Here is a 26239-nt window from a genome sequence, read left to right on the forward strand (position 1 = left end):
AAGAGAAGAGGGAGAGAAGTGCCCTCAGCCAGGTATCCCAGCTTCTGGGTGAGCAGACCCAATCCCCAGTCCCTGCAGGGAGGATCAGGGCACGGCTTGCAGAGGAGGGCCGGGAGTGTCGGGTAAGGTATCCCACGGACACAGAGCACCTGCCCAGCTTGCAGCACACCTGCCAGTACGTGGAGCTGGGGACACAGGCAATGACACTGTGAGCTGCAGACATGAATTCTATGACATCCTACAAAAACTCTGTCTTGAGAAGAGAAAACAAAACTGCTCCTAGCCATGCCCTAAAATACCGTAAGATATCCACTTGAAAAGAAATGAATGATTCCAGTCAGGCGTGGTGGTTCACATCTGTAATCCCAGCACTTTGGGAGGCCAAAGCAGGTGGATCAGCTGAGATCAGGAGTTCGAGACCAGCCTAGCCAACATATAGTGAAACTCTGTCTCTAATAAAAAACACAAAAACTAGCTGGGTGTGGTGGCGCACGCTTGTAGTTCCAGCTATGCAGAAGGCTGAGGCTTGAACCTGGGAGATAGGGGTTGCAGTGAGCTGAGATTGTGCCACTGCACTCCAGCCTGGGCAACAGAGCAACACTCCCTCTCAAAAAAAAAAAAAAAAAAAAAGAATGATTCCTTTCGGTAGGAGAAATCCAAATAAATAAATGAATAAACATAAAATTTGTTTTAAAAAAAGAAAGAAATGGATGATTAGCTGGGCATGGTGGTGCATGCCTATAGTCCCAGGCAGGAGGATCGCTTGAGTCCAGGAGGTTGATACTGCAGTGAGCTATGATCACACCACCGCAATCCAGCCTGGGTGACAGGGCAAGACACTGTCTCTAAAAACTAAAATAAGATAATATGAAATTATATATATATATGATAGTAAAATAAAATAAATGAATGAGAAAATGAAGGGAGAGGTAATGCTTCCCAATTCATTCTGTAAACTAGTATTAGCAACCCAAGCCTAGCAACATATAAATAGGATTATACACCATAACTAAGTGGGATTTATCCCAGGAATGCAAGGTTGGTTTAACATCTGAAAATCAATATAATATATTATATTAACAGAATAAAGGACAAAAAACACATGGTGACTTCAACAGATATTGGAAAAACTATATGACAAAATCCATCACAGATTCATAATAAAAATTCTCAACAAAGTAGGAATAAAAGAGAATTTATGAAATCTGATAAAAGACACCTATAAAAACCCACAGTTAGCATCACACTTTGTGGTGAATGACTGCTTTCCTCTTCTCACCACAAACAAGGCAAAGATGCCCACTTTTGCTATTTCTAATCAATGAGGCAAATAAAGAAATTAAAGGCATCCAGATTAGAAAGGAAAAAATAAAACTGTCTTTATTTACAGATGGCATTATCTTATATATAGAAAATCCTAAGGCATCCATAAAATAAATATTAGTACTAATAAATTTAGCAAGGTCACAGGGTATAATCAATATACAAAAATCAATTCTTTTTTTTTTTCTCTAGACAGGGTATCACTCTGTCACCTAGGCTGGAGTGCAATGTCACCATTATGGCTTACTACAGCCTCAACTTCCCAGGCTGAAGCCATCCTCCAGCCTCAGCCTCCCAAGGAGCTGGAACTACAGGTGCACACCACCACGCTGGCTGATTTTTGTATTTTTTTTGTAGAGATGGAGTCTCACTATGTTGCCCAGGCTGGCCCAGAAATCCTGGGCTCAAGCAATCTTCCTGCCTCAGCCTCCCAAAGTGCTGAGATTACAGGCATGAGCCACTGTGCCTGGCCAACTCAATTTCTATATAATAGCAATGAACAATCTTGAAACTGAGAAAACCATTCCATTCACAATAGCATCAAAAAGAATAAAATACTCAGGAATAAACAAAAGAATCACAAGACATGTAAACTGAAAACTACAAAACAATGCTGAGATATATTAAAAGAAGAGCTATTCCATGTTTACGGATGGGAAGGCTCATTATTGTCAAGATGTCAAGCCTCCTTAGTTGGTACATTCATTCAATGCAACCTCAATCAAAATCCCAGTAACCTTTTTAATAAAACTCGGCAAGCTGAATGGAAATGCAAAAAAAAAAAAACCTACAATAGGCAAAATAATTTTGAAAAATAAGAACAGAGTTGGAAAACACATTGATTTTAAAATTTACTAAGAAGCTGGGCTGGGCATGGTGGCTCACATCTGTAATCCTAGCACTTTGGGAGGCTGAAGCAGGTAGATCACCTGAGGTCAGGAGTTCGAGACCAGCCTAGTCAACACAGTGAAACCCCATCTCTACTAAAAATACAAAAAATTAGCCAGGTGTGGTGGCAGACACCTATAATCCCAGCTACTCGCGAGCCTGATGCAGGAGAATCACTTGAACCTGGAAGGCAGAGGTTGCAGTGAGCCAAGATCACACCACTGCACTCCAGCCTGGGCAACAAGAGAGAAACTCCATCCCCAAAAAGAATAAAAAATAAAAAATAAACTTACTAAGAAGCCATAGTCATCAAGATAGCATGGTACTGACATAAAGATAGGCAATTAAACAGAATAAGAGTCCAGGAATAGGCCAGGTGTGGTAGCTCATGCCTGTAATCCCAGGCCTTTGGGAGGCCAAGACGGATGGATCACGAGGTCAGGAGATCGAGACCATCCTGGCTGACATGGTGAAACCCCGTCTCTACTAAAAATACAAAAAAAATTGTATTTTTAGTAGAGCGTGGTGGCGGGTGTGGTGGTGGGCACCTGTAGTCCCAGCTACTCAGGAGGCTGAGGCAGGAGAATGGTGTGAATCCAGGAGGCGGAGCTTGCAGTGAGCTGAGATCGCACCACTGCACTCCAGCCTGGGTGACAGAGCGAGACTCTGTCTCATGAAAAAAAAAAAAAAAAGAGTCCAGGAATAAATGTTTACATTCATGTAGCAAATCTTTACAATTGATTTTGAACAAAAGTGCCAAATCAATTCAATGTGGAAAAGATTATTGTTTCAACAAATAGTGCTAAAGCAAGTTGACATCCATAGGTACGTCAGGGTCCCTAAAACCACCCCCAAGTTCAGTGTTAATCTAGGAGGACTTGCAAAAGTCATGGCTACGGTTTACTACAGCAAAAGACACAAAGCATAACGAGCAAAGGGAAAGGCATATGGGGTGAAATTGGGAGGAGGCCCGGCCCAGGCTTTTAGGGGTCCTCTCCCAGTGGAATCCCACAGACCATGCTTAATTCTCCCGTCAAGGAGTTGTGACAACACACGTAAAATGCCAAGAAAGCCCCCAGAAAGTTCCAATCAGGACTCAGGTCCCACCGGGAGGTCCCTCCCTAGCTGACTTCTTGGGCTCCCTCCCAAAGCGGGCAGAAGGGTCTGGGTGAGGGACCTGAGCCTGGTTTTCACTTTCCTAAGCCCGAGGGTCCTCTTCCTAGCACAAGGCCTTGAGGACGCTTGGGAAGCCAGCCTTCAGGTCCCGCTGTTTTGTTATTTTGCCAAAGTATGTCCCGTCCGTAAGTTTGCCCCCTCGGGTCACTTTCTTCACCTTATCAGCAGGGCCCATCATTCCTGCTGCTTTCCAACAAGATGCCAGAGCATATTTTTAGACCAATGAAGTCGGTGGGACAGTGGGTGGGACCCAGAGAGTGACGGACAGTGAGTCGGCCTGGAGGGTGGGAAGGCAAAGTGAGTTCCGCTCCTGGGACGGGGCTGGGAGGGGACATGGAATGGTCTGTCAGCTATGAGTTTGTGGAAGGCAGAGTCGGTGACTTTCAGCTGACCTGCCTCGGTCTGGAAGATTCCAGTAGAGAGAGGGAGGGCCAGGGGCCTGGAGGCTGGTTCCAGGCCTGGGTGCTGGGCCTGAGAGCATTTCCAAAGCACTGAGCCTGGGACTGAAGGTAATTCACCATGAGCGCTCAGCTGGGGAGGACTGTCTGTGTGCTTCCCCCACCTCCCAGTCCCTCAACTCACCCCCAGTCCCCCCACCTGCCTTAACTCAGGAAAAAGGCCTCCCTCATGAGCACTGGCAGCTGCCTTCGGAGGCATGTCACAGTCACACCCCAGGACACAACACAGAATCTCAGGCTGGCAGGGGACATTTGAGATCAGCCAGCCCAGCCTCTCATTTTACAGCTGGGAATGGGCACAGGATGGCCATGGCTGCCCAAGGTCACACAGCCTGGGAGGGAGAAGCAGGCACAGTGGAAAAAGTAAGGTCACGTGAGCCAGGTCTGGGCACCGGGTCCAGGCCTGCCACTCCCCTGCATGCGGCTCAGGGCGATGGCTCAGCCTCTCAGCCTCAGGTCCACAGCCGAAGCAGGCAGAGGAACAGCTGTTTGAGGGGCTGCCTGGGGAGGAGTGGGGCTGGGTGTCCTGTGCGCACAGCGGACACTTCATCAGCCACTCTGTAGGCAGCCAAGCCAGGAGGGCCCTCTGGGCACCTGGGCCTCTCCGCAGGAAGAGGAGCAGGGACCCACTATCCTTTGGGTCAACGAAGGCCTTAAGCAATGGGCTCAAAAATCCCTGATTAGTGACTACCTTCTGTTGCTAGGCAAGATGGGGACAAATACGGGGTCCAGTTCTCCAGCTGTTAAACATCTGTCTCATCAAGAAGATGGGACAGCACATGGAAAATAAATTTCTATGGTTATAATAACTGTCCCAGATTCTCTGTGCAGTAATGGCCGACCTGCTTTCCCTCTGAAAACAAGCAAGAATTTTGGATAAAACAATAACAAAATTACGTTAAAAGCATCAAAGGGCTGCTAAGCTAGTGGGAAACCTCCAGGCCAAGTTTCAGGGGAAAATCAAGAACCTAGGGAGAAGCGCTGGGGCCATTGTTGCCTGTGAGCATTTGCCAACCTGGCAAGTTGGGCTTCGACCCTGGAGGGAGTAGGGGGGTAGACAGAGGTCAAGGTATGAGGAGGCTGATAGGGGATTCACCCCCATATCAAGCTGGGAGCCTGAAAGGCCTCACCTTGGGTGAAGACAGAAGAAGAGATAACCCTGGCCCCTGCCCCAAAACATGGAATTCATGAGCATTAAAAGGAGTGGGAGGAAAAAAGGAAAGGAAACTCACAGATTCAACCACAAAGAGCCTCTGGCCTCCTGCGGACTTGGACCGCTCACCCATCACACCTGGGAGGCCCGGGGATGGTGGGGCTTCTGTGCACTTGGTTCCAGGTGGTCTGGGCTGTCCATGTGAAAGCAAACACCATCCTCGTGAGAAGGAACCTCTGTCTTTGGCCTCACGGAAACCCCACAGACACCCTTCCAAGGGCCCCAAGAAGCACACAAAGATATCCGAGTCTGAAAGGGAAGAAGGCACCATGAGTAAGAACCAGCAGACAAGCTAGCAGACACCCGCACAGTCTCCCCATATTATTATACAATTACCAAACAAGACACTACGGTACATTTCAAACCATAATAGGAGAGATGGCCCGTGTTCGGTGGCCAAGCATAGCACAGAGCTCCTCACTCCTCCAGGAATTCCACTGAAGGGTGGCAAGTTCTGGAGTTCAAGCCACTGGGGAGGCAACAGGAGTGCAAACGGCCACAGTTCAGGCGCTGTTGGGCAGAGCGGGGGAGGGGGCGCTCCCAAGGAGTCCACTGGGAGACGCAGGCAGGGGGCTTCCCAGGCAGCCTCACCAGCTTCCCTTCACACTGATCCCCTGTAAACGTGTGTCCAGCCTCGATGTAAGAGGAACAGGGAGAAATTGATTTGCTATTCATAAAATGTGCGCCTCTCTGCGCCTGCGCCCGCGCTGTGCGCCTTTGCGAGGGCGGAGCTGCGTTCTCCTCAGCACAGACCCAGATTGCATCGTGAGGGCGAGCTGAGTTCTCTGCACAGACTTCGGAGGTACAGCGAAGGCGGAGCAGTGTTTTCCTCAGCACAGACCCGGGCGGGCGGGCCGGGGGCACCGCGAGGGCGGAGCTGCGTTCTGCTCAGCACAGACCCGGGGTACACCTCGAAGGCAGAGCAGCTTTCTCCCCAGCACAGACCTTGGGGACACTGCCTCTCTTTGAGCAGAATAGGTGAATGAATGAATGAGTGTAATCACATGCCCTGCCTTTCCCTGTTTATCAAGCCTGGCATCACTGTAGAATCTCTTGTTAGGATTTATGATACCCAGGCTTTACCTCAGAAGCTGAGCGTGGCACTCAGGTATAAGCATGTTTTTCCAAGCTCCCCAGGTATTCCATAGCGCAGCCATGTTTGAGACAGTGGGGTCTAAGAACCATGTAGAACTAATTAGAATCCTGAAGTGTCTGTGATAAAGGTAATAAGCTTTTTGTAAGATTACAGAGGACATAGGTTAAGTTGGAAAGCCTGAGTGTTGAGATTCCTAGGCTCAGGAATTTTAATTTAAGCACAGTTAAATGTCTTAACTTGCAAAGACATGAATCTGTAGATTCCAGATTAATGGCAGGTGTGAATTGTACAATAGAAACTGATCTAGCCTACGTGTCTTCTTGGACTGGCAGACTATGTTAATCTTTTTATTTTATGACAAGTTCAACATTATTCCCTTTTGTACTGAATTTTAGATTACTGATTTTGGGCACTCCAAGATTTTGGGAGAGACCTCTCTCGTGAGAACCTTATGTGGAACCCCCACCTGCTTGGCTCCTGAAGTTCTTGTTTCTGTTGGACTGCTGGGTTTTAGGAGTTATTCTTTTTATCTGGTAAGAAATATTTTCATTGCTTCACAGACTGGTAGGAGGTGATTAGATGAAGTCACAAATGTGTCTTGCTCTGTTGTCCAGGCTGGCATGCAGTGGCTTGATCTTGGCTAACTGTAGCCTCTGCCTCCTGGGTCAAGTGATCCTCCCACCTCAGCCTCCCGAGTAGCTGGGACTACATGCGCACACCACCATGCCCAGCTAATTTTTCTATTTTTTGTAGTGATGGGGTTTTGCCATGTTGCCCAGGCTGGTCTTGAACTCCTGGGCTCAAGTGATCCTCTTGCCTCGGCCTCCCAAAGTACTGGGATTACAAGCATGAGCCATTGTGCCCAGCCTAGCTCACTTTTTGACCATTGATTTAAAGAAAAATCAGACTTTTCATTATGCTGAAAAAGAAATCTTTATATCTGAATGCCACTGAGAATGCCACTTGATTTCTTTTCCTTTCTCTCTCTACCATTATTAAGCCTTAGTGGGTATCCACCTTTCTCTGAGCATAGGACTCAAGTGTCACTGAAGGATCAGATCACCAGTGGAAAACACAACTTCATTCCTAAAGTCTGGGCAGAAGTCTCAGAGAAAGGTATGAATATGAAAGGGTTAAGAATTTGTGATATTCTAAAATGTGTGTGTCCTGCGGTGGGAGTTTCTCTCCAAATTCCATGGTGTTTTCTCCTGTCAATTCTGTTCTTATTTTCTATCGTTAGTTTCACACCATTTGAGAGGCACTGGAAATCATTAAGAGCATGCACTCAGGTCCTGGGTCTGCTACTACTTAGCTGTGTGGCCTTAGGCAAGTTATTTAACCTCTGTCTCCAATTTCTTTCTGTGTAAAGGGACCCTCAATAATCCCTACCTTAAAAGGTTTTTTGAGGGTTAGGGATAATGTACACAAGTGCCTGGTAGCTATTTTAATGAGCAAAATAAATGCACTTGTAACTTTTTAGTTACAAGGTTTCCTTTGAGTAAGCAAGCGTGTAAAAACTAGATGTCTTTAGTTACCTTGTATTTTATAATTTATCCTGGCAACTTTCGTTCCCTGAAGAGAAAGTAGAAAATTAAATGTCAAATAACATAACATAGGTGATTGTGTTAAATGTCAGAATATTCAAGGAATAATAATGTTGTAATATACAGGCCAGCGTGCATTTGTTGCTTGCTGGAGTAGTCAAGTTTTATTTCTGACAAGTCTGCAGTTCCAGGGAGCCTCTCCCTGGCTGAGTAACTCTCACCCATCCATCTGTAGATGTCAGGGAGAGTTTGCTGTGCATCCCAGTTATCTTAGAATTGGGTAGAAGTTTAGCTTTAATTAGTTTGACCTTGAGTCTAGCAACAAGAGAGGGAACAGGCAACGAAGAGGTAGTGACTGATGTCCCAGCAGCAGGAGACAGAGAGTGTCATTGTCATTCCTGGTCTTCTCACAGTACTCTGAATACAGAGAATGAGGAAGATTAGGGGGCCCTGTCTGCTGACTCCCTGATGATCTCAGACCCTCTCTGCTCTTTCTGGATGGTGGCCTGTTAATTCTGGCATACTGTTACTGATAATATATTTATCCTTTTCACTGTGATTTGCCCAATTGTTGCTTTAGCTCTGGACCTTGTCAAGAAGTTGTTGGTAGTGGATCCAAAGGCATGTTTTACGACAGAAGAAGCCTTAAGACACCATGGTTTCAGGTGGGTGTGGGACAGTGCCTGCTAGCATAAAATACATGGGAAGCCCTGCTGCCTGAGAGACATGAGACAGAGGACAGAAACATATTTACTTTGTTGAATCTGTTTAATTGTTTTAATGTATTGGGGGAGTATCTTGGCGGATGGGTTACAACCTGTTTTTTTTTTTTTCTTTTTTGAGACAGGTTCTCATTCTGTCTCCCTGGCTGGAGTGCAGTGGCACAATCTCACTGCAACCTCTGCCCCCCCGGGTTCAAGTGATTCTCCTGCCTCAGCCTCCCAAGTAGCTGGGATTAAAGGTGCATGCTACCACGCCCAGCTACTTTTTGTATTTTTTGTAGAGATGGGGTTTCGCCGTGTTGGCCAGGCTACAACCTTTTTGATGTTACTCATGGCTGTTGGATGTACAAGCTCACTTTATGTCCTGTTCTGGTTCCACCTGGCTGCTCCGAGTCTCCAGTTTGGCCTGTGTTCTTTTGAGGGCTTGTTCTGGCTCTACCCCCAGCCATGTCCACTGTTCTTCATAGGTGGGGTACATTCCAGCCATCTTCAACCTTAAATCAGGGAAGTGGGGGAGGAGGGCAGCCTCCCTGGGGAGAATCCAGCTATTTCTCAAGCCCAAGTGACTGGGTATAAAGGGTCCCACTGCTTGTTCATTCAGATGAGTAAATGTGTCCTTAGTGAAGGCTGTCACCTGCACCTTTCATCTGTGTTACTGCTGTGCTCCTGCTAGGGGTAGGGGCTGCCATTATTAAATGCTGACCTCATTTGGAACCGCCAAGAGTTGGAAGTACATTGTGGCTTTGCTGGGTTAATCTTTAGTTTTGGAATTAGCTACGGCATTGGTCAGGTTTTTCTGATAGATGTCTGGTCTTCTGTAACGAGCAGTTCCATTCAGCACAGCCATGCCCCTTTCTATTAATTTTCTTTTGGTCTGTGTATTAGTCTGTTCTCACACTGCTATAAAGAACTGCCCAAGACTGAGTAATTTATAAAGAAAAGAGCTTTAACTGACTCACAGCTCCACATGGCTGGGGAGGCCTCAGGAAACTTACAATCATGGTGGAAGGGGAAGCAGGCATGTCTTAATGGCAGCAGGTGAGAGAGCTTGTGAAGGAAGTGAAGGGTGAAGAGCCTCTTATGAAACTGTCAGATCTCGTGAGAACTCACTATCACGAGAATAGCCTGGGGGGAACTGCCCCCATGAGCCAATCACCTCTCAACAGGTCCCTTTCTCAACACCTGGGGATTACAATTTGAGATGAGATTTGGGTAGGGACACAAAGCCAAACTGTATCAATCCGTTTTCTTTGGAGATGGGGGACAGAACTGGTAGCTTGAGCTAGAGGCTGTTACTTGAGCTAAATGCTGTTTCTCTGGGGATTACTGGTCCAGGAACTCCTTGGGCAATCCAGCCTCAGCCCCGTACTTCTGGGACTCTGGGAAGACTGTCCCCATTCTCTGTTCTAATCCTCTACACCTAACAGTTTTGCTCAGGCCAGCTCAGGTTGAGAACAACAAAAACTTAAAAAAAAAAAAAAAAAAGACAGATATATGTGTTTTGGATGTTGCCCTGGAAACTAGAGTCTCCCCAGAAGAAATCTGTCAGATGATTTAGCATTTAATAGACCACACAGATTTGAAACAGCGGGACCCTGGAGGAAAGGGGTTTGGAAACAAAGGGTGCCTTTGCATGTGGGGATTTTAATTTTGATGAAAAAGAGAAACATGTCTTTTGGCTCTTTTCATGTGTCCTAATAGGGAAACTCTTGGGTCTAAATGTAGAGGTACAGGAGCTGTGTTCATCTCTAGCAAAAAAACAGAGCTGGCCAGTTGAGCCTGGGAAGAGGGTTTGCATCTGCCTGAAATTTATGAGCAAGCATAGCCTATTTTTCTTGTACTTCTTTGTCTCAAAGAAAACTTATTAACAACCAAGGAGAAGGTGAAGTTCAACTCCGTTGCAGAATCTCCCTGGAATACTCTTTTAGCCACCTTTTGTTTTTGCAGTAAAAGGAGGAATGAGCATTGAATGAAGACAAAAATGAAGACTGACCATCTAAAACATCTGTTAGTGATAGTTTGGGTTTTATTTTGGGAAAATTCAGTGTTTTCGCAAAAACCAAATGGTTTTGTGGTTCTGGCGCTGGACTGAGTGTTGGGAATGTGGATTCTGGTCTCTGTTTTGTCATTAACAGAGTGCCCAGTTTTGGGAGCATCCCTTACATCTACTGTCTGCCTCGTATTTACTGCCTGAAATACAGGATTTCTTCTGTTTGCTTTCAAGGGATATTATAATTTAATTTTTATTTTATTTATTGTTGGAGACAAGGACTTCTTCCGTTGCCTAAACTGGAGTGCACTGGTGCAATTACAGCTCACTGCAGCCTTGACCTCCTGGACTTAAGGGATCCTCCCACCTCAGCCTCACAAAGTGCTTGGATAATAGGCACGAGCCACTGTTCCTGGCTAATTTAATATTTTGGAATAATTGTAGACATCATGAAGAAAATCAATGTTTATTTATTTATTGCCTTTTTTGAGATGGAGTCTCGCTTTTGTCTACCAGGCTGGAGTGCAATGGTGTGATCTCAGCTCACTGCGACCTCCACCTCTGAGTTCAAGTGATTCTCCTGCATCAGACTCCCAAGTGGCTGGGATTACAGGTGCCTGCCACATGCCCAGCTCATTTTTGTATTTTTAGTAGAGATGGGGTTTCACCATGTTGGTCAGACTAGTCTCGAACTCTTGACCTCAGGTGATCCACCCACCTTGGCCTCCCAAAGTGCTGGGATTCCAGGCATGAGCCACTGTGCCTGACCTGATTACTTGTTTTAAATATAAGCCTGATTAGGCTTGTGACCACTCTGTTTGGCTTCACTGAAAGGCTGCCAAGAGATGGACTTTTGAGAGTGACACTGCAAGATAATTGAGATCCTAAGTAAGGCTGTGAGAGGGTGCGGAGAGGAATCCAGATGAGCTTGCTGCTGTCAAATGGCAATGGAGAGCTACACTGAGAAACTCAAAACAGAGTGACCTCAAGTGATCTGCCCTGCCTTGGCCTCCCAAAGTGCTGGGATTACAGGCGTGAGCCACTGTGCCTGGTCCTTCTTTCCTTCTTTCTTTCTTCCTCCTTCCTTCCCCCTCCCCTCTCCTCCATTCCTTTCCCCTCCCCTCTTTCATCCCCCGCCCCCTTTTTCCTTCCTTGCTTCTTTCCTTTCTTCCTCCTCAGGGTCTTGCTGTCTCACCTAGGCTGGAGTACATTGGCATGATCACTGCACCATGACTTTCAGGCTCAAGTGATCCTCCTGCCCCAGCCTCCCAAGTAGCTGAGACTACAGGTGCATGCCACCATGTCTGGCTAATTTAAATTTTTTTTTTTTTTTTTTTTTGAGACAGAGTCGTAGTCTTTTGCCCAGGCTGGAGTGCAGTGGTGTGATCCTGTCTTACTGCAACCTCCACCTCTCGAGTTCAAGCGATTCTCCTGCCTCAGCCTCCTGAGTAGCTGGGATTACAGGCATGCACTACCACGCCTGGCTAATTTTGTATTTTTAGTAGAGATGGGGTTTCACCATGTTAGCCAGGCTGATCTCAAACTTCCGACCTCAGGTGATTCGCCCACCTTGGCCTCCCAAAGTGCTGGGATTACAGACGTGAGCCTCTGTGCCTGGCCTAATTTTTAAATTTTTTTGTAGTGACAAAGTCCCAGTATGTTGCCCAGGCTGGTCTCAAATTCCTGGCCTCAAGCAATTCTCCCACCTTGGCCTCCCAAAGTGCTGGGATTATAGGCATGAGCCACCATGCCCAACCTAGTGTTGTAAAATTTCCATATCCATCAAATTGCCAAATGGTGGAGGACTTTACTGTATCCTCTCTCTTTCCCCACTGTGGTATGCTTGGCTCAGTGGGAGGAGGGGCTGGAGATGGGTGGGAAAGTACATGAGGCATTGGAGTCAGATAACTCTGGGTCTGTATTCTGCACATGCCACCTGTGAGTGGCTGAGCTGGGCTTCTGGCCAGAACTCAAAGGCCACATTCCTAGTTATAGATGTTCCTTTCACCTTGCTGAAGTTGGGGAGAGCTGCATCAGACCACCTCTCAGGGTTTCCTAATGCAAATCCTTGAACCCTGCAGAAGTAAGCATCCAGAGAAGTGGGAGCTACTCGTATACACACTGTCTGTGCCCTCCTCATCTCCCGCTCCTGCAGCATGAAACAGCTGTAATGCTTTGTTATGTTTATTGTCTCCCTTTCTCGTTAGACCTGAGCTCTGGGATATTGTGGCCTTAAGTACTTCTGAAAATTTGTATGGCATCTGCTGGGTGAATTTTCCTAGGGTGCTGGGCTGGTTGTTAGGACAGCCTGGGTGACTGGCCTCATTCATGGCAGAGGCAGCAGGTGGAGAGTGGTCCTGGAAGGATTTGAGGAGCTGCACGGAGTCAGACCCAGCCCCTGGCCCCCTGATTGTCACCTTTCTCAGGATCTGGGATGCTAATTCAGAAACTCTTGACTGCCGGAGGCTGTGATTGACCCACTGAGAGCTTTTAGGCATGTGGATGTGAGTCAGCCAGGATTGATGGAGCATTGACTGCTAATTGGACTCCTCTGGGAAGGTAGAAGGGGGCAACACATAATGCCTTCGCTGTGGGAGCTTCATCAAGGGATGATTCTTGGACGGACATCTTTTCCTTCCTCTTTCCACAGGGGCATGCTAGCCCTGTCATTCTAGTTTATTATCCTTCAGACACAGCTACTTATGTTTTTAATTCCCTCACAGGATGAAGACACGAAGAGAAAGTTTCAAGATCTTCTGTCTGAGGAAAATGAATCCACAGGTCTATCCCAGGTTCTAGCCCAGGTACTCGTATTCCTGATGATCACTAAATGTAGTCTAGGCTTAAGGAGCTGATAAGCAAAGAGACGAAATTCAAGATTTTCCTGAGTAATAATTGCTTAACATTGTTTCAGTTATAATGTAGTAGAAACTCTGTTTGAACTTGATTCACTCTAGCACCCTTAGATTTAAAAATGCAGGATATGTTTAATATCTAACACATAATAGACAGATAAGCACAGCTAGGGATTGTCATCCAAAAGGTCACCTGCAAGGCAATTTCAAAAGACTCTATTAGAGGCTTAAATATAAATTTGTTGGAAAATTAAAATTTGGGTCAGTAGTTGATTCCTTGATTACAATTTTATTCTTTAAAGTTCTTTGTGAGTATAAGTTAATTCCAGTCCTGCTTTGTTGTTGTTGTTGTTGTTGTTGAATGGTAGCTGTCCTTTTTCCCACTGTTTTCTCCCCCCCGATTTTTATTTTCTTGAGACAGACTCTTAGTCTGTCACTCAGGCCAGAGTGCAGTGGTGCAATCTCAGCTCACTGCAACCTCTGCCTCCTGGGTTCAGGCAGTTCTCCTGCCTCAGTCTCCTGAGTATCTGGGACTACAGGTGTCCGCCACTGTGCCCAGTTAATTTTTGTATTTTTAGGTGAGATGGGGTTTTGCCATGTTGGTCAGGCTTGTCTCGAACTTTTGACCTGAAGTGACCTACCCACCTCGGCTTCCCAAAGTGCTTGGATTACAGGTGTGAGTCACCACACCCAGCCTTCCTCCCAATTTTGTATATGGGAAAACAACTAAGGCACAAAGGTTGTCTTCCCGCAAAAGACCAAGACTTGGGGCTTCAACTGAGAGATATTGTAGTCCTTTTAAACTTGATATTTAGAAGAGGATGATGAAGAGGAAGTTGGTTATGCTACTTGCTTTCAGTATACATCATTCAGAGGTCAGAAGCCATAAGGGAGAGAAATATCTATTAGATAAGCATGTCTGAGTTGCGGGCTGTGGTGAGGACTCAGTTGTCAATGATGAAAACCAGTAATTTTTGGTACTAGAATTTCACATCAAATGCCCCCACTTTACTGGAAGTACATTGAGGAACTTTGATAATCTTAAAGAAGCCAGTGATTTTCTTTTGAACATTTCTCCATTTTCCTTTATTTTCAGCCTTCTACTAGTCGAAAGCGGCCTCCTGAAGGGGAAGCCGAGGGTGCCGAGACCACAAAGCGCCCGGCTGTGTGTGCTGCTGTGTTGTGAACTCCGTGGTTTGAACATGAAAGAAATGTACCTTCTTTCACTCTGTCATCTTTCTTTTCTTTGAGTCTGTTTTTTTATAGTTTGTATATCAATTATGGAAATAATTGCTTTTTCACAGTCACTGATGTACAATTAAAAACCTGATGGAACCTGGGCTTTGTGCTTCTGCTTGATAATCGGTTCTTTAGTTGAATGGCTTTATTATTTATTTATTTGAGACGGAATCTCACTCTGTTGCCCAGCCTGAAGTGTAGTGGTGCAAGCTTGGCTCACTGCAACCTCTGCTTCCCAGGTTCAAGCGATTCTCGTGCCTCAGCCTCCTGAGTAGCTGGGATTACAGGTATGCGCCACCATGCCAAGCTAATTTTTATATTTTTTTGTAGAGACAGGGTTTTGCCATGTTGGCCAGCCTGGTCTTGAACTTCTGACCTCAGGTGATCCGCCTGCCTCGGTCTCTTAAAGTGCTGGGATTACACATGTGAGCCACTATGCCTAGCCTGAATGGCTTTTTTATATTTAAAGTTGTTGTGTGCCTTTCATCTGGAGCTACACCTTGGCTATCACTAGGCAGGTTTCCCAGGATGTCACCCTGGTCTCAGCCTGTGAGAGCTGAATGCAAATTCTAAGGGCCCCTTGGAAAGTTCCAGGGAAAGGAGCATAGCGACGTTGGGGGAGGAGTTTGTAGAGACTGGCTGGCTGGCTGCTGACATCTTCATGAGAACAGCAGGTACCTTGGTGCATAATAACAGGCCAGGTTATATTCTCATCCTTGCCCTCATAAAGATACAGGTCTACAGTCTCTGAAACCTTTGGGCTAGATAAGTTGTGAAATTTAATTACCCAATTTTAGGAAGGTGGTGAGGCAGATCTACTATGTGTATGTGTAGCACCCCAGTGGAGTCCTACACATGTGGAGTCCTACCCCAGTGGAGACCAAACATGTTAATATTTCCACAGCAAATATTCACAGTAAGAGGGATAGAGAAAGATTATAGGTAGTTGCATATTGATTCATATCAGTCTTTTCTTCCAAATGAGCTACAATGACTCATTTTTGAGAGCTGTTTGGGTTTTGGAAGTGGAGATAAGGCACGGTTATGTCTTGATGACCCAATAATGACCGGGGAGGCCCTGTGCAAAGACTTACCCTTGGCTGCTCTTGTCCTCACAGTGATTCTATGAGGTCCTCTAGCCACTGTCATGTCACAGGTGAGGAAACCAAAGTTGGAGGATGAAGGTAACTTTTCTGATGTCGCGCAGCTGGTAAATGGCAGAGCTGGGACCCAACCCAGGTCTTTTTGACTCTAAAACTAATGTTCCTTATTGTCCACTGAATCTGCTTTTATAACTTTGCTTGGTCGATGCTAGGACACTTTGTAGCTCACTGGCCATGCCATGAATTGAGTGCTGTGGTTCAAAGGCCACTGGTGATTCAGTCAAGGCAGGCTCAAGGGCACACAGCCATTTCCTTAGGAAATGGGGATGGTGGTTGAAAATTTCTATTAAAGGGTATATAAGCATTCTGAGACTTGGCTGGCCGGGTGTAGGGGGTTTGTTGGGAATTTAGGTGGTTTGCATGTTTAAAGGAATAAGACTGAGATTGCCAATTAGATGGGTTTTAGCTCATTTGAATATTTAATGTGGAGGCTGTGGTTTCCTGGGACATTTTTCCCACTGTGGAGAGTTAGCCAGCTTTTCTCTGTTTCTTTTTTCTTTTTTTTTTTTTTTAATCGAGATGAAGTCTTACGCTAGTCACCCAGGCTGGAGTGCAATGGTGCGATCTCAGCTCACTGCAACCTACGCCTCCTGGGTTCAAGTGATTCTCCTGACTCAGCCTCCTGAGTAGCTGGGATTACAGCCACCTGCCACCATGCCCAGCTAATTTTTGTATTTTTAGTAGAGATGGGGTTTCACCATGTTGGTCAGGCTGGTCTTGAACCCCTGACCTCAGGCAATCTGCCCGCCTCCCTCCCAAAGTACTGGGATTAGAGGCATGAGCTACCATGCCCGGCCGCCCTTCTCTGTTTCCAGAGCATTTTGTATTAACTCCCCCTCATGATATCTTCCATGGCAGGCTGAATAATGGCCCCTCCAAAGTGTCCTCAACTTAATCCCCGGAATCTGTGACTATGTTCCTTTCCATGACAAAAGGGACTTTGCAGATGTGATTAAGCATCTTGAGATGGGAACTTATCCTATGTTGCCTGTGGGCCCAGTGTCCCATCACAGTGCTTTCTTTTTTTTTTTTTTTTTTTTTTTTTGAGACAAAGTTTTTTGCTCTTGGTGCCCAGGCTGGAGTGCAATGATGCAATCTCGGATTACTGCAACTCCACCTCCCAAGGTTCAAGCGATTCTCTTGCCTCAGCCTTCCGAGCAGCTGGATTACAGGTGCTCGCCAACATGTCCAGCTAATTTTTGTTTTTCCAGTAGAGATGGGGTTTCACCATGTTGGCCAGGCTAGTCTCGAACTCCTGACCTCGTGATCTGCCCACCTTGGCCTCCCAAAGTGTTGGGATTACAGGCGTGAGCCACCACATCCAGCCTACAGTGCTCTTTTAAGAGGGACTCAGCAGTCAGGGGAGATGGCAATGCGATGATGACTGAGTGTCTTAGTCTTTTTTGTATTGCTATGCAATATCTGAGGCTGGGTAATTTATAAAGAGCAGGTTTATTTGTTAGAGTTCTGGAGGCTGGGAAGGTCAAGATCAAGGGGACTGCTTCTGGTGAGGGTCTTCTTGCTGTGTCATCCCATGATGGAAGGTATCACATCAAGAGAGAAAGGGGGCTGAACTCATTCCTTTTATTAGGAACCCATCCCCATGATAATTAACCCTCTGCTGAGATAACATCATTAATCTATTAATGAGGGCAGATCTTTCATGACCTAATCTCCTCTTAAAGGTCCCACCTCTCAACACTGTTGCATTGGGGATTAAATTTCCAACACATGAACTTTGGGGGACACATTCAAACCATAGCACTGTGCAGAGATTGGAGTGATATGCTTTAAAAATGGAGGAAAGGGCCACAATCCAGGGTATATAGGTAACCACTAAAAGCAGAAAAAGGCAAGAAAACGGGTTTTCCCTTCAGAACCTCCTGAAGGAATCAGTCCTTTACAACTTGACTTTAGCCAAGTGAAACTGATTTGAGGCTTCTGAACTATAGAACAATAAGATATTAAGTCTGTGTTGTTGTAAGCCAATCAGTTCATGGTAATTTGTTACAGCAGCCATAGAAAACTAATTGACTCACCAATGGGAGAAATCAGCTGCTGATTGAAGGTTACCAAACATCTACTTCCTTTCCTAATGTCACTTTAATTTTATCTTGGAGGAATTCTTTTCCCTACCCCATTAAGTTATGGGAGATGGGGCCAGGCATGGTGGCTTAGCAATCCCAGCACTTTGGGAGGCTGAGGCGGGTGGATCACTTGAAGTCTGGAGTTTGAGACTAGCCTGGACAACATAGTGAAACCACACCTTTACTAAAAATACAAAAATTAGCCAGGTGTGGTGGTGGGCACCTGTAATCCCAGCTACTCCAGAGGCTGTGGCATGAGAATTGCTTGAACCTAGGAGGCAGAGGTTGCAGTGAGCTGAGATTGCACCACTGCACTCCAGCTTGTGTGACAGTGAGACTCCATCTCAAAAAAAAAAAATGTTATGGGAGAGGATGGTAAAGCTAAGTATCTTTTGCACCTACTCCCCAGCCCCACCACTGCAGAAGCTGAAGGGGTTCCTAGAGGCTTCTTCTGCCATGGAGCTGTTCCCACTGGCCCCTAGCTAGAGGTAGGTGTAGGACTTTGAAACATGAACAAATGGAGCTGGGATGGCAATGGCGGGAACAATATTGTGCTAATCTGAACTCTGCACTTCCTAACTTTGGCTCTTGGTAAATTACCTCAAATTGCTGAGCCTTTGTTTCCATATTTATAAAATGGGTGCGGTAAGAGTACTAACCTCTTCTATGCTCTTTGGAGGAGGCAGGTCCATTAGGTACCCGGCATGTGGTAGGGGATTCATGAATGTTGGCTTCTATCATTAAGGGTGGGGGAGCCACATAAGTAGCCAGAGGGAGTCATAGAAAGTTCTTGAGCCAGAGAAGTAAGATAATCTTTTCAGCTTTTTGTGCAGCATAAAAGGCGGGTAATTTTCTTGCCTTTGACCAAGGAAATTTGGGACGTGCCAGGCCTGGGGTGAATGGTGGGAACCCAAGTAGAGGGATATTTCTCATTGACTGAATTCACTGTGATTCCATTTTGCGGAGCAGCCAGGTTGCTTCATGGTGGACCTGCTGCATGCCTACATGATGGTGCCGTGGATAGCTCCTGTTTGTGCCAGCCCTGTATCTGATACCTCCTGTGGTAATTGCATCCCTATTTTTCAGAAGGAAGCATCCCTCCTCCCACTTTCTGGTTTTCCCCATGTCCTTCTAGAGGGGATGACCCCAACCGCTTCCTGAAGGGGCTTCATGAAAGCCAGGTCTGGCCAGGCTGGATGTGGTGGTTGGCTCAGGCAGGGGCATGTGGCCCAAACGGGTCCAGTGAAAGTCAGTCCTGGGACTTTGGCTGGAACTATTGGGGAACAGCCTCTGCTTTATTGCCAGATGTGAATTAGGAGCTGCTCAGGCCACTATGTGGAAAGAATTGCATGAGAATGAAGTAATCAAAGGGAAGCAAGCACTGAGAGATTAGAGACTTATCTTGTATAAGTGCCTGTATCCAGCTATGCCTGAAGTGAGGTACCACCCCAGGCCTTTTCAGTCATGCTATCAGTTTTGTTCCTTTTTTCTGTTTTACTCTTGGTGGAGTTATTTTTTTTTCCTTGTTACTTGAATAAGAAAAATATCAAACTAGAAGGCTGGGTGCAGTGGCTCACGCCTGTAATCCCAGTACTTTGGGAGGCCAAGGCAGCTGGATCACGAGGTCAGGAGTTTGAGATCAGCCTGACCAACATGGTGAAATCCTGTCTCTACTAAAAATACAAAAAAATTAGCCAGGCGTGGTGGTGCGTGCCTTTAATCCCAGCTACTCAGGAGGCTGAGGCAAGAGAATTGCTTGCATCTGGGAGGCGGAGGTTGCAGTGAGCCGAGATCGTGCCACTGCACTCCAGCCTAGGTGACAGAGCAAGACTCCATCTCAAAAAAAAAACAAAAACAAAAACAAAAAAACAAAACAAAACAAAACCAGACTAGTAAATGCAACCATTTACAAATCCCGAGACTCTTGAAGATTCTTTTTGTTAGTAGGGAAAACATTCTCCATTTTTCTGCCAACTTTAGGGTTTTCAGAGAAGTCTGGGGGAGAGAAAGGAAAGCAAAGAGGTGGGAAGAAAGAGTCCTTGCAGCCCCAAGTTGGGCGAACTCCTCCCAGCTACTTATACCACAGGGTTTTCGGAGCAGAGCCCCTTTCATTAAACTTTTAGGATTCTTGGATGGATAGGGTGGGAATTACACCAGTGAAACTCAGCTTTGTGTGTGCCAGGCATTGGGCCCTGGGATATGCAGTCATGTGTTGTATAATGACATTTTAGTCAATGACAAACCACATGTAAGTCAGTGGTACCGTAAGACGATTATGGAGCTGAAAAATTCCTATTGCTTAGTGACATAGCCATTGTAATGTTAGGGTAATGCATTTCTGTGTTTCTGGTGATGCTGGTGTAAACAAATCTGTGCTGCCAGTTCTATAGAAGCATAGCATGTACAATTACATACAATATATAATACTTGATAATGAACAACTATGTTACTGGTTTATTTTATTTTTTTGAGACGGAGTCTTGCTCTGTCGCACAGGCTGGAGTGCGGTGGCGCGATCTTGGCTCACTGCAACTTCTGCCTCACAGGTTGAAGCGATTCTTCTGCCTCAGCCTCCTGAGTAGCAGGGAATACAGGCACCCACCACCACGGCCAGCTAATCTTTGTATTTTTAGCAGAGATGGGGTTTCACCACACTGCCCAGGCTGGTCTCAAACTCCTGACCTCAAATGATCTGCCCACCTCAGCCACCTGAAGTGCTGGGATTACCCACATGAGACGCTGTGCCCAGCCCTGGTATATTTAGTGTTTTTCATAATTTTAGAATGTATGTCTTCTACTTACATTAAAAAATAGTTAACTATAAAACAGCCTCAGGCAGGTCCTTCAGGAAGTATTCTGGAAGAAGAAGGCATTGTTATCACAGGAGATGACATCTCCATGCATGTAATTGCCCAGGCGGGAGTGCAGTGGCACGATCTCGGCTCACTGCAACCTCCGCCTCCTAGGTTCAAGCGATTCTCCTGCGTCAGTCTCCTGAGTAGCTGGGATTACAGGTGCATACCACCATGCCTGGCTAAGTTTTGTATTTTTAGTAGAGATGAGGGTTTCACCACGTTGGCCAGGATGGTCTTGAACTCCTGACCTCAAATGATCTGCCTGCCTCGGCCTCCCAAAGTGCTGGGATTACAGGCGTGAGACACCACGACTGGCAAAATTTTTAAGATACATTTCAGTAAGCTAAGGTTAATTTATTGAAGAAAAGCTTTAAAAAATTTTGGTGTAGCCTAAGCATATGGTGTTTATAAAGTCTACAGTAGTGTACAGTAAGGTCCTATGCCTTCACACTCATTGACTCATCCACAGCATCTTCCAGTCCTGCAAGCTCCTTTCGTGGTAAGTGCCCTATACAGGAGTACCATTTTAAATTCTCTTATACTCTATTCTTACTGTACCTTCTCTATGTTCAGGTACACAAGTACTTACATTGTGTTACAACTGCTTATGGTACATTCAGTAAAGTATCAGGCGGTACAGGTGTGTAGCCTAGGAGCAATAGGCCATACAGCCTAGGTGTTTAGTAGGCTATACAAGGCTATACAAGGTTTGTGTAAATGCACTTTGCGGTTTGCACAATGCTGCAATCACCTAAGGAGGCATTTCTCAGAACCATCCCGTGATTAAGAGAGGCATGATCGTACAGTCATCATCTCCCTGAAAGCTCAGTCAACCCTGTGCAGTGCTACTGCCACACTCCCCTTTTGCACATGTAGAAATCAAGGATCTTTGGCTCCTCTGAGTGACTTGTTCAAGGTTTCTCAGTTTCCAAGAGATGGAGGTGGGACTTGAATTGAGATTTCCCTTTCTTGAGAACCTGTGGTCCTTAACCATTAAAACCACGTAAGAGGTCTTCTCTCTTGATCACTACCTACTAAGTGCTAGGCGCGGTGCTGAGGCGTTCTCTTGATGATGATATTGAGTCTTTAGATTTCGGAGAAACAGGCCGAGCGCGCTGGCTCACACCTGTAATCTCAGCACTTTGGGAGGCCAAGGCGGGAGGATCACGAGGTCAGGAGATGGAGACCATTCTAGCTATCACGGTGAAACCCCACCTCTACTAAAAATACAAAAATCAGCAGGTGGTGGCGGGCGCCTGTAGTCTCAGCTGCTCGGGAGGCTGAGGCAGGAGAATGGCGTGAACCCGGGAGGTGGAGCTTGCAGTGAGCTGAGATCGCGCCACAGCACTCCAGCCTCGGTGACAGAGCGAGACTGTCTCAAAAAAAAAAAAAAAAAAAAAGATTTAGGAGAAACAAGTCCCGAAGCCCTGATCCTAACACGCAAGGGTTAGTGGAGATGTGGGACTTCAACTCAGCTTCTCCGTTGAGTCTGGCTGTCTCCGGGACGCAGGCACCTGCTTGCACACCTCCACGGTGGCGATCCCGCCCCCTTAGTAGCGTCCTTAGCTCGGCACTTCTTGCAGGGAAGTTCCTCTTGGCCCAGACCCTCGTCCTAGGCCCCGCGTAGTGGGGGAAGCGAAACGGGCAGTGTGGGGAAGTGGCCGAGGGGTCGGGTCCGGGGTGGTCTGCAGAGAGGCAGGCGGCGGTGCGGAGCCGGGAACCACGCGCTCACCCGCGGAGTCGGACGGGCCCGGCGGGGGTGGGCGAGACACTGGGAACAGCGGCCAGCTCCAGAGGGCCCGAGGCGGGGCGGGCGGGGCGGGCGGGGAGGGAGGGGGGGGGGGGCGCGGCGAACGCGCGCGTGCGCAGTTCGTGTGTGGGCCCGCGGGGGCGCGCGCGGCTGGGGGGCAGTGAGGGTCGCCTCGGCGTAGAGCAGCACGGCGGGAACATGGCGCGCGGAACTGGCGCGCGCGCCTAGCTGGCGGGACCGTTAGCTCGAGGCGGACGCGGCCCGGACCCGGTGGATATGGAGCAGTCGCCGCTGCCGGCGCCCAAGCCGACCCAAGGGCCGACCCCCTCAAGGAGCTGAAGGAGGCGGGAGCCCCAGTCGCCGCGGGCGTCGGCGCCGGTGAGTGCGTGAGGGGCTGGGGCCGGGAGACTTTCTTTGTGAAACTCCGGCGGTGGGAGCCGGGCCGGGCCTCAGCGGCTGAGGAGTGCCTGTGAGGCGGAAGGCGTCTCGCAGTCCGGGTTCCATCCCAGCCGCTAGCCGTCAGGCGGCGGGACCTGGTCCGCCGCCTGCCTGCCTCAGTTTCCACGGGAGTGTGTGCGGGTGTGTGAGGGTGTGTATGGGTGTTGGCCTGCGCACACCGGAGGGGGGGTCGGTATACTGTCAGCGCCTAATGCGCGCGGCGCCTCCCCCCTCCCCCCAGTCCCCGTGGGGCGGAACCTGGGGACTGGAGTCCACCGGAGCAGTAGGCGGCACCCGCGGGGAGACAGGTGTCCGCGCAGCCCGGGAGGCTCAGGTGCTACCTTTCCCTGGTGGGGTTTGTGAGGAGTGAGCTCTTCGTTCCCGGAGGCGAGCAAGTCTGTCGGTGGCTCATCACAGAGCGCTGTTTTGGAAAGCGTTCCACCCACCTCAGCTTCGTGCTGTGTTTGGGCCACTAGTCAGGGGGAAGGATGCTGAGCGACATGGACTTTAGAGGTGGGGCTCCCGCTGGACGGGATGGGTCTGGGCTCTCGAGCTTACCCCCACCCTTTCCTCCCAAACCCGTTAGAGCGTAGGAATCACTGGGAGCGCCTGATAAAAATGCCACGGATTGTGGCTCACCTAAGCAGGGAAGCCGATTTGGAACTTAAACAAGCTCCCAAGTTGTGATCAGTCGAGCTTGGCAAGCACTGTTTTAGAGAGTAGGCTTCCCGCAAGCAGGAGCCGGTTTTGTGTATACCTCACCATGGCATCTTGGTACCTGGCACGGTGCCTGGCACACGGTAGATGATCAGAAAATATCTGTAGAAAGTCTAAATTATTAGGGAGAGTGCAGCATAGGAGTTCTTGAGACATTTTCAGGAGCTTCTTGAGATTAATATCTGTCAGATTTGTTTTACAGTATATTTTTCTCAGCTCCCAACTTTTGTGGTTGTTTTTAATGCCATGTTTTCAGTATGTTCTAGGCAAAAGCAGGGTATATGTTGCTTAGTATACACTATCGACTAGGCCGGTTGTGGTGGCCGACTCCTGTAATCTCAGCACTTTGGGAGGCAGATTGCTTGAGCCCAGGGACTTGAGGCTGTAGTGAGCCAAGGAGTTAGAGACCAGTGTGGGAAACATAGCGAGGCTCGTCTCCCCAAAAATTAGCTGGGTGTGGTAACGTGCACTTGCAGTCCCAGCTACTCTGGAGGCTGAGGTGGGAGGATCGCTTGAGCTCAGGAAGTACAAGTTGCAGTGAGCCAAGGTTGTGCCACTGCATTCCATCCTGGATAACACAGCGAAACCCAGTCTGTGAAATAAGTAAATAAATACATAAATGATTATGTATACTCCAGCTAGGTTAAAATTAATTCTGAATCAAAATTCTAAATTAAAATATGCATGTTTCTTTGTCTTCATCATTTGAGAACACTAGGCTTTTAGGATTTCATTCCGTTGAGGCAGGTAAATATCTACATTTTTGACAAAGCAAATATGAATTACTGTTAATTCAAGAAAGGTGGGAATTTGCTTAAACCTGAGTATTTGTAGTCTTTGTGACTTTTTTAAATTTTAAATTTAAATTTTCTTTTTTTTTTCTTTTTTTTTGAGATGGAGTCTCACTCTGTCGTCCAGGCTGGAGTGCAGTAGCACAATCTCAGGTCACTACAACCTCCACCTCCCGAATTCAAACGATTCCCCTGCCTCAGCCTCTGGTGTAGCTGGCATTACAAGTGTGTGCCACCACGCCCAGCTAATTTATGTATTTTTAGTAGAGAGGAGGTTTCACTGTGTTGCCCAGGCTGGTCCCAAACTCCTTGACCTCAAGTGATCTACCCACCTTGGCCTCCCAAAGTGCTGGGATTACAGGTGTGAGCCACAGCACCTGGCCTTATTTTTATTTTTTTGAGACAGACTCTCAGTCTGTCGCCCAGGTTGGAGTGCTGTGGCATGATCTCCACTCACTGCAACCTCCACCTCCCAGATTCCAGCGATTCTAATGCCTCAGCCTCCTGAGTAGCTGGGGTTACTAGACCCGGCTAATTTTTGTTGTATTTTTTTAGTAGTGACTGGGTTTCCTTATGTTGGCCAGGCTGCTCTGGAACTCCTGGCCTCTAGTGATCCACCTGCCTCGTCCTCCCAAAGTGCTGGAATTACAGGCATGAGCCACTGCCCCCAGCCAATCTTTGTGATATTTTGAAATTGACGTTTATATTTTGTTCAGAGTCAAAGCTAAAATAGAATTGTTTGAAAATTAATATTTCAGGAACTATTTTTTAATTAAGTAGAATTTTATTTTATTAGTTTCATTTCAGTAGGGTTTTAACCTAAAAAATATATATATACATATACACATATATATGTGTGTGTGTATATATATATATATATATATATATATATATTTTTTTTTTTTTTTTTTTTCCTGAGACGGAGTCTTGCTCTGTCACCCAGGCTGGAGTGCAGTGGAATGGTCTTGGCCTCACTGCAGCCTCCACCCTCCCGGCTCAAGCAATTCTCCTGCCTCAGCCTCCCAAGTAGCTGGAACTACAGGTGCCCACCACTACACCTGGCTAATTTTTATATTTTTAGTAGAGATGGGGTTTCACCATGTTGTCCAGGCTGGTTTTGAACTTCTGATCTCAAATGATCTGCCCTCCTTGGCCTCCCAAAGTGCTGGGATTACAGGCGTGAGCCCCCGTGCCTGGCCTAAAAAATATTTTTAAAGACAGGATCTAGCTATGTTGCCTCAGCTGGTCTTGAACTCCCAGTCTTGGCCTCAAGTGATCCTTCTTCCTCAGCCTTCTGAATAGCTGGAAGCACAGCTGTGAGCCAGCACACATGGCTTTTTTTTATTTCTAATAAAAAAGTTAATAGAGTTTCTTGTTTCACTGGACAAAATATCCATGTATGGGAAGGAAAGACTTTTGGACTTGAGATTGCACTGAAGAAGAAAAATGGAAAATTTAAGCATTTTAGTCTCTCAGTGTGTTATTTTTGTAGCTTATACAGATATGTCTTTTTAAAGTGTCTTTAAAAAGCTTTATTGAGATAAAGATAAATGAGATAAATTCACCTACCATGAAATCAACCCCCTGAGTGCAGAATTTTGTGGTTTATAATATGTTCACAGAATCACACAAACAAGACAGGTATCTAGATACTTTCAGACCATTTTCATCAGTCCACAAGAAATCCCATACCCATTAGCAGTCATCCTTATTCCCTTTTCCCCTCGTCCCTGGCAATAACTAGCTTACTTTCTGTCTCTGAGTTTAGCTGTTCTGGAGGTTTCACAGAATGAAATCTTACTACATATGGTCTTTTGTGATTGACTTATTTCACTTGGCACAGTGTTTTCAAGGTTTATCCATGCTGTAGCGTATATCAACACTTCATTCTTTTTTAATGCTGAGTAATCTTTTGAATGGATATACCATATTTT

The 26239-nt window shown here is 46.8% G+C and overlaps 1 protein-coding gene and 1 long non-coding RNA gene across 3 annotated transcripts in view; both read left to right on the forward strand.

The window, feature by feature from the left end:
* Positions 1-5767: 5767 nt before the first annotated feature.
* LOC117976215 (uncharacterized) lies at positions 5768-14605 on the forward strand. Of its 2 annotated transcripts, none has more exons than XR_004666808.3 (6): positions 5768-5860; positions 6550-6687; positions 7155-7270; positions 8279-8363; positions 13134-13214; positions 14362-14605. It is a non-coding gene; the product is annotated as an uncharacterized LOC117976215 (long non-coding RNA). The 2 variants fall into 2 exon arrangements; XR_004666809.3 differs by lacking the exon at positions 5768-5860 and adding an exon at positions 5867-6036 and having other exon boundaries at positions 14362-14599.
* A 4130-nt stretch (positions 14606-18735) lies between these two features.
* LOC129394098 (uncharacterized) overlaps positions 18736-26239 on the forward strand; it is a 57972-nt gene continuing 50468 nt past the window's right edge. Inside the window, exons 1-2 of the mRNA XM_063598076.1 lie at positions 18736-18817; positions 22525-22737. Of these exons, the coding sequence (XP_063454146.1) occupies positions 18736-18817; positions 22525-22737 (295 nt within the window). The remainder of the gene's footprint in view (positions 18818-22524; positions 22738-26239) is intronic.

This window comes from Pan paniscus, chromosome 18 (genome assembly GCF_029289425.2).
Source record: "Pan paniscus chromosome 18, NHGRI_mPanPan1-v2.0_pri, whole genome shotgun sequence".
NCBI classification, from domain to species: domain Eukaryota; kingdom Metazoa; phylum Chordata; class Mammalia; order Primates; family Hominidae; genus Pan; species Pan paniscus.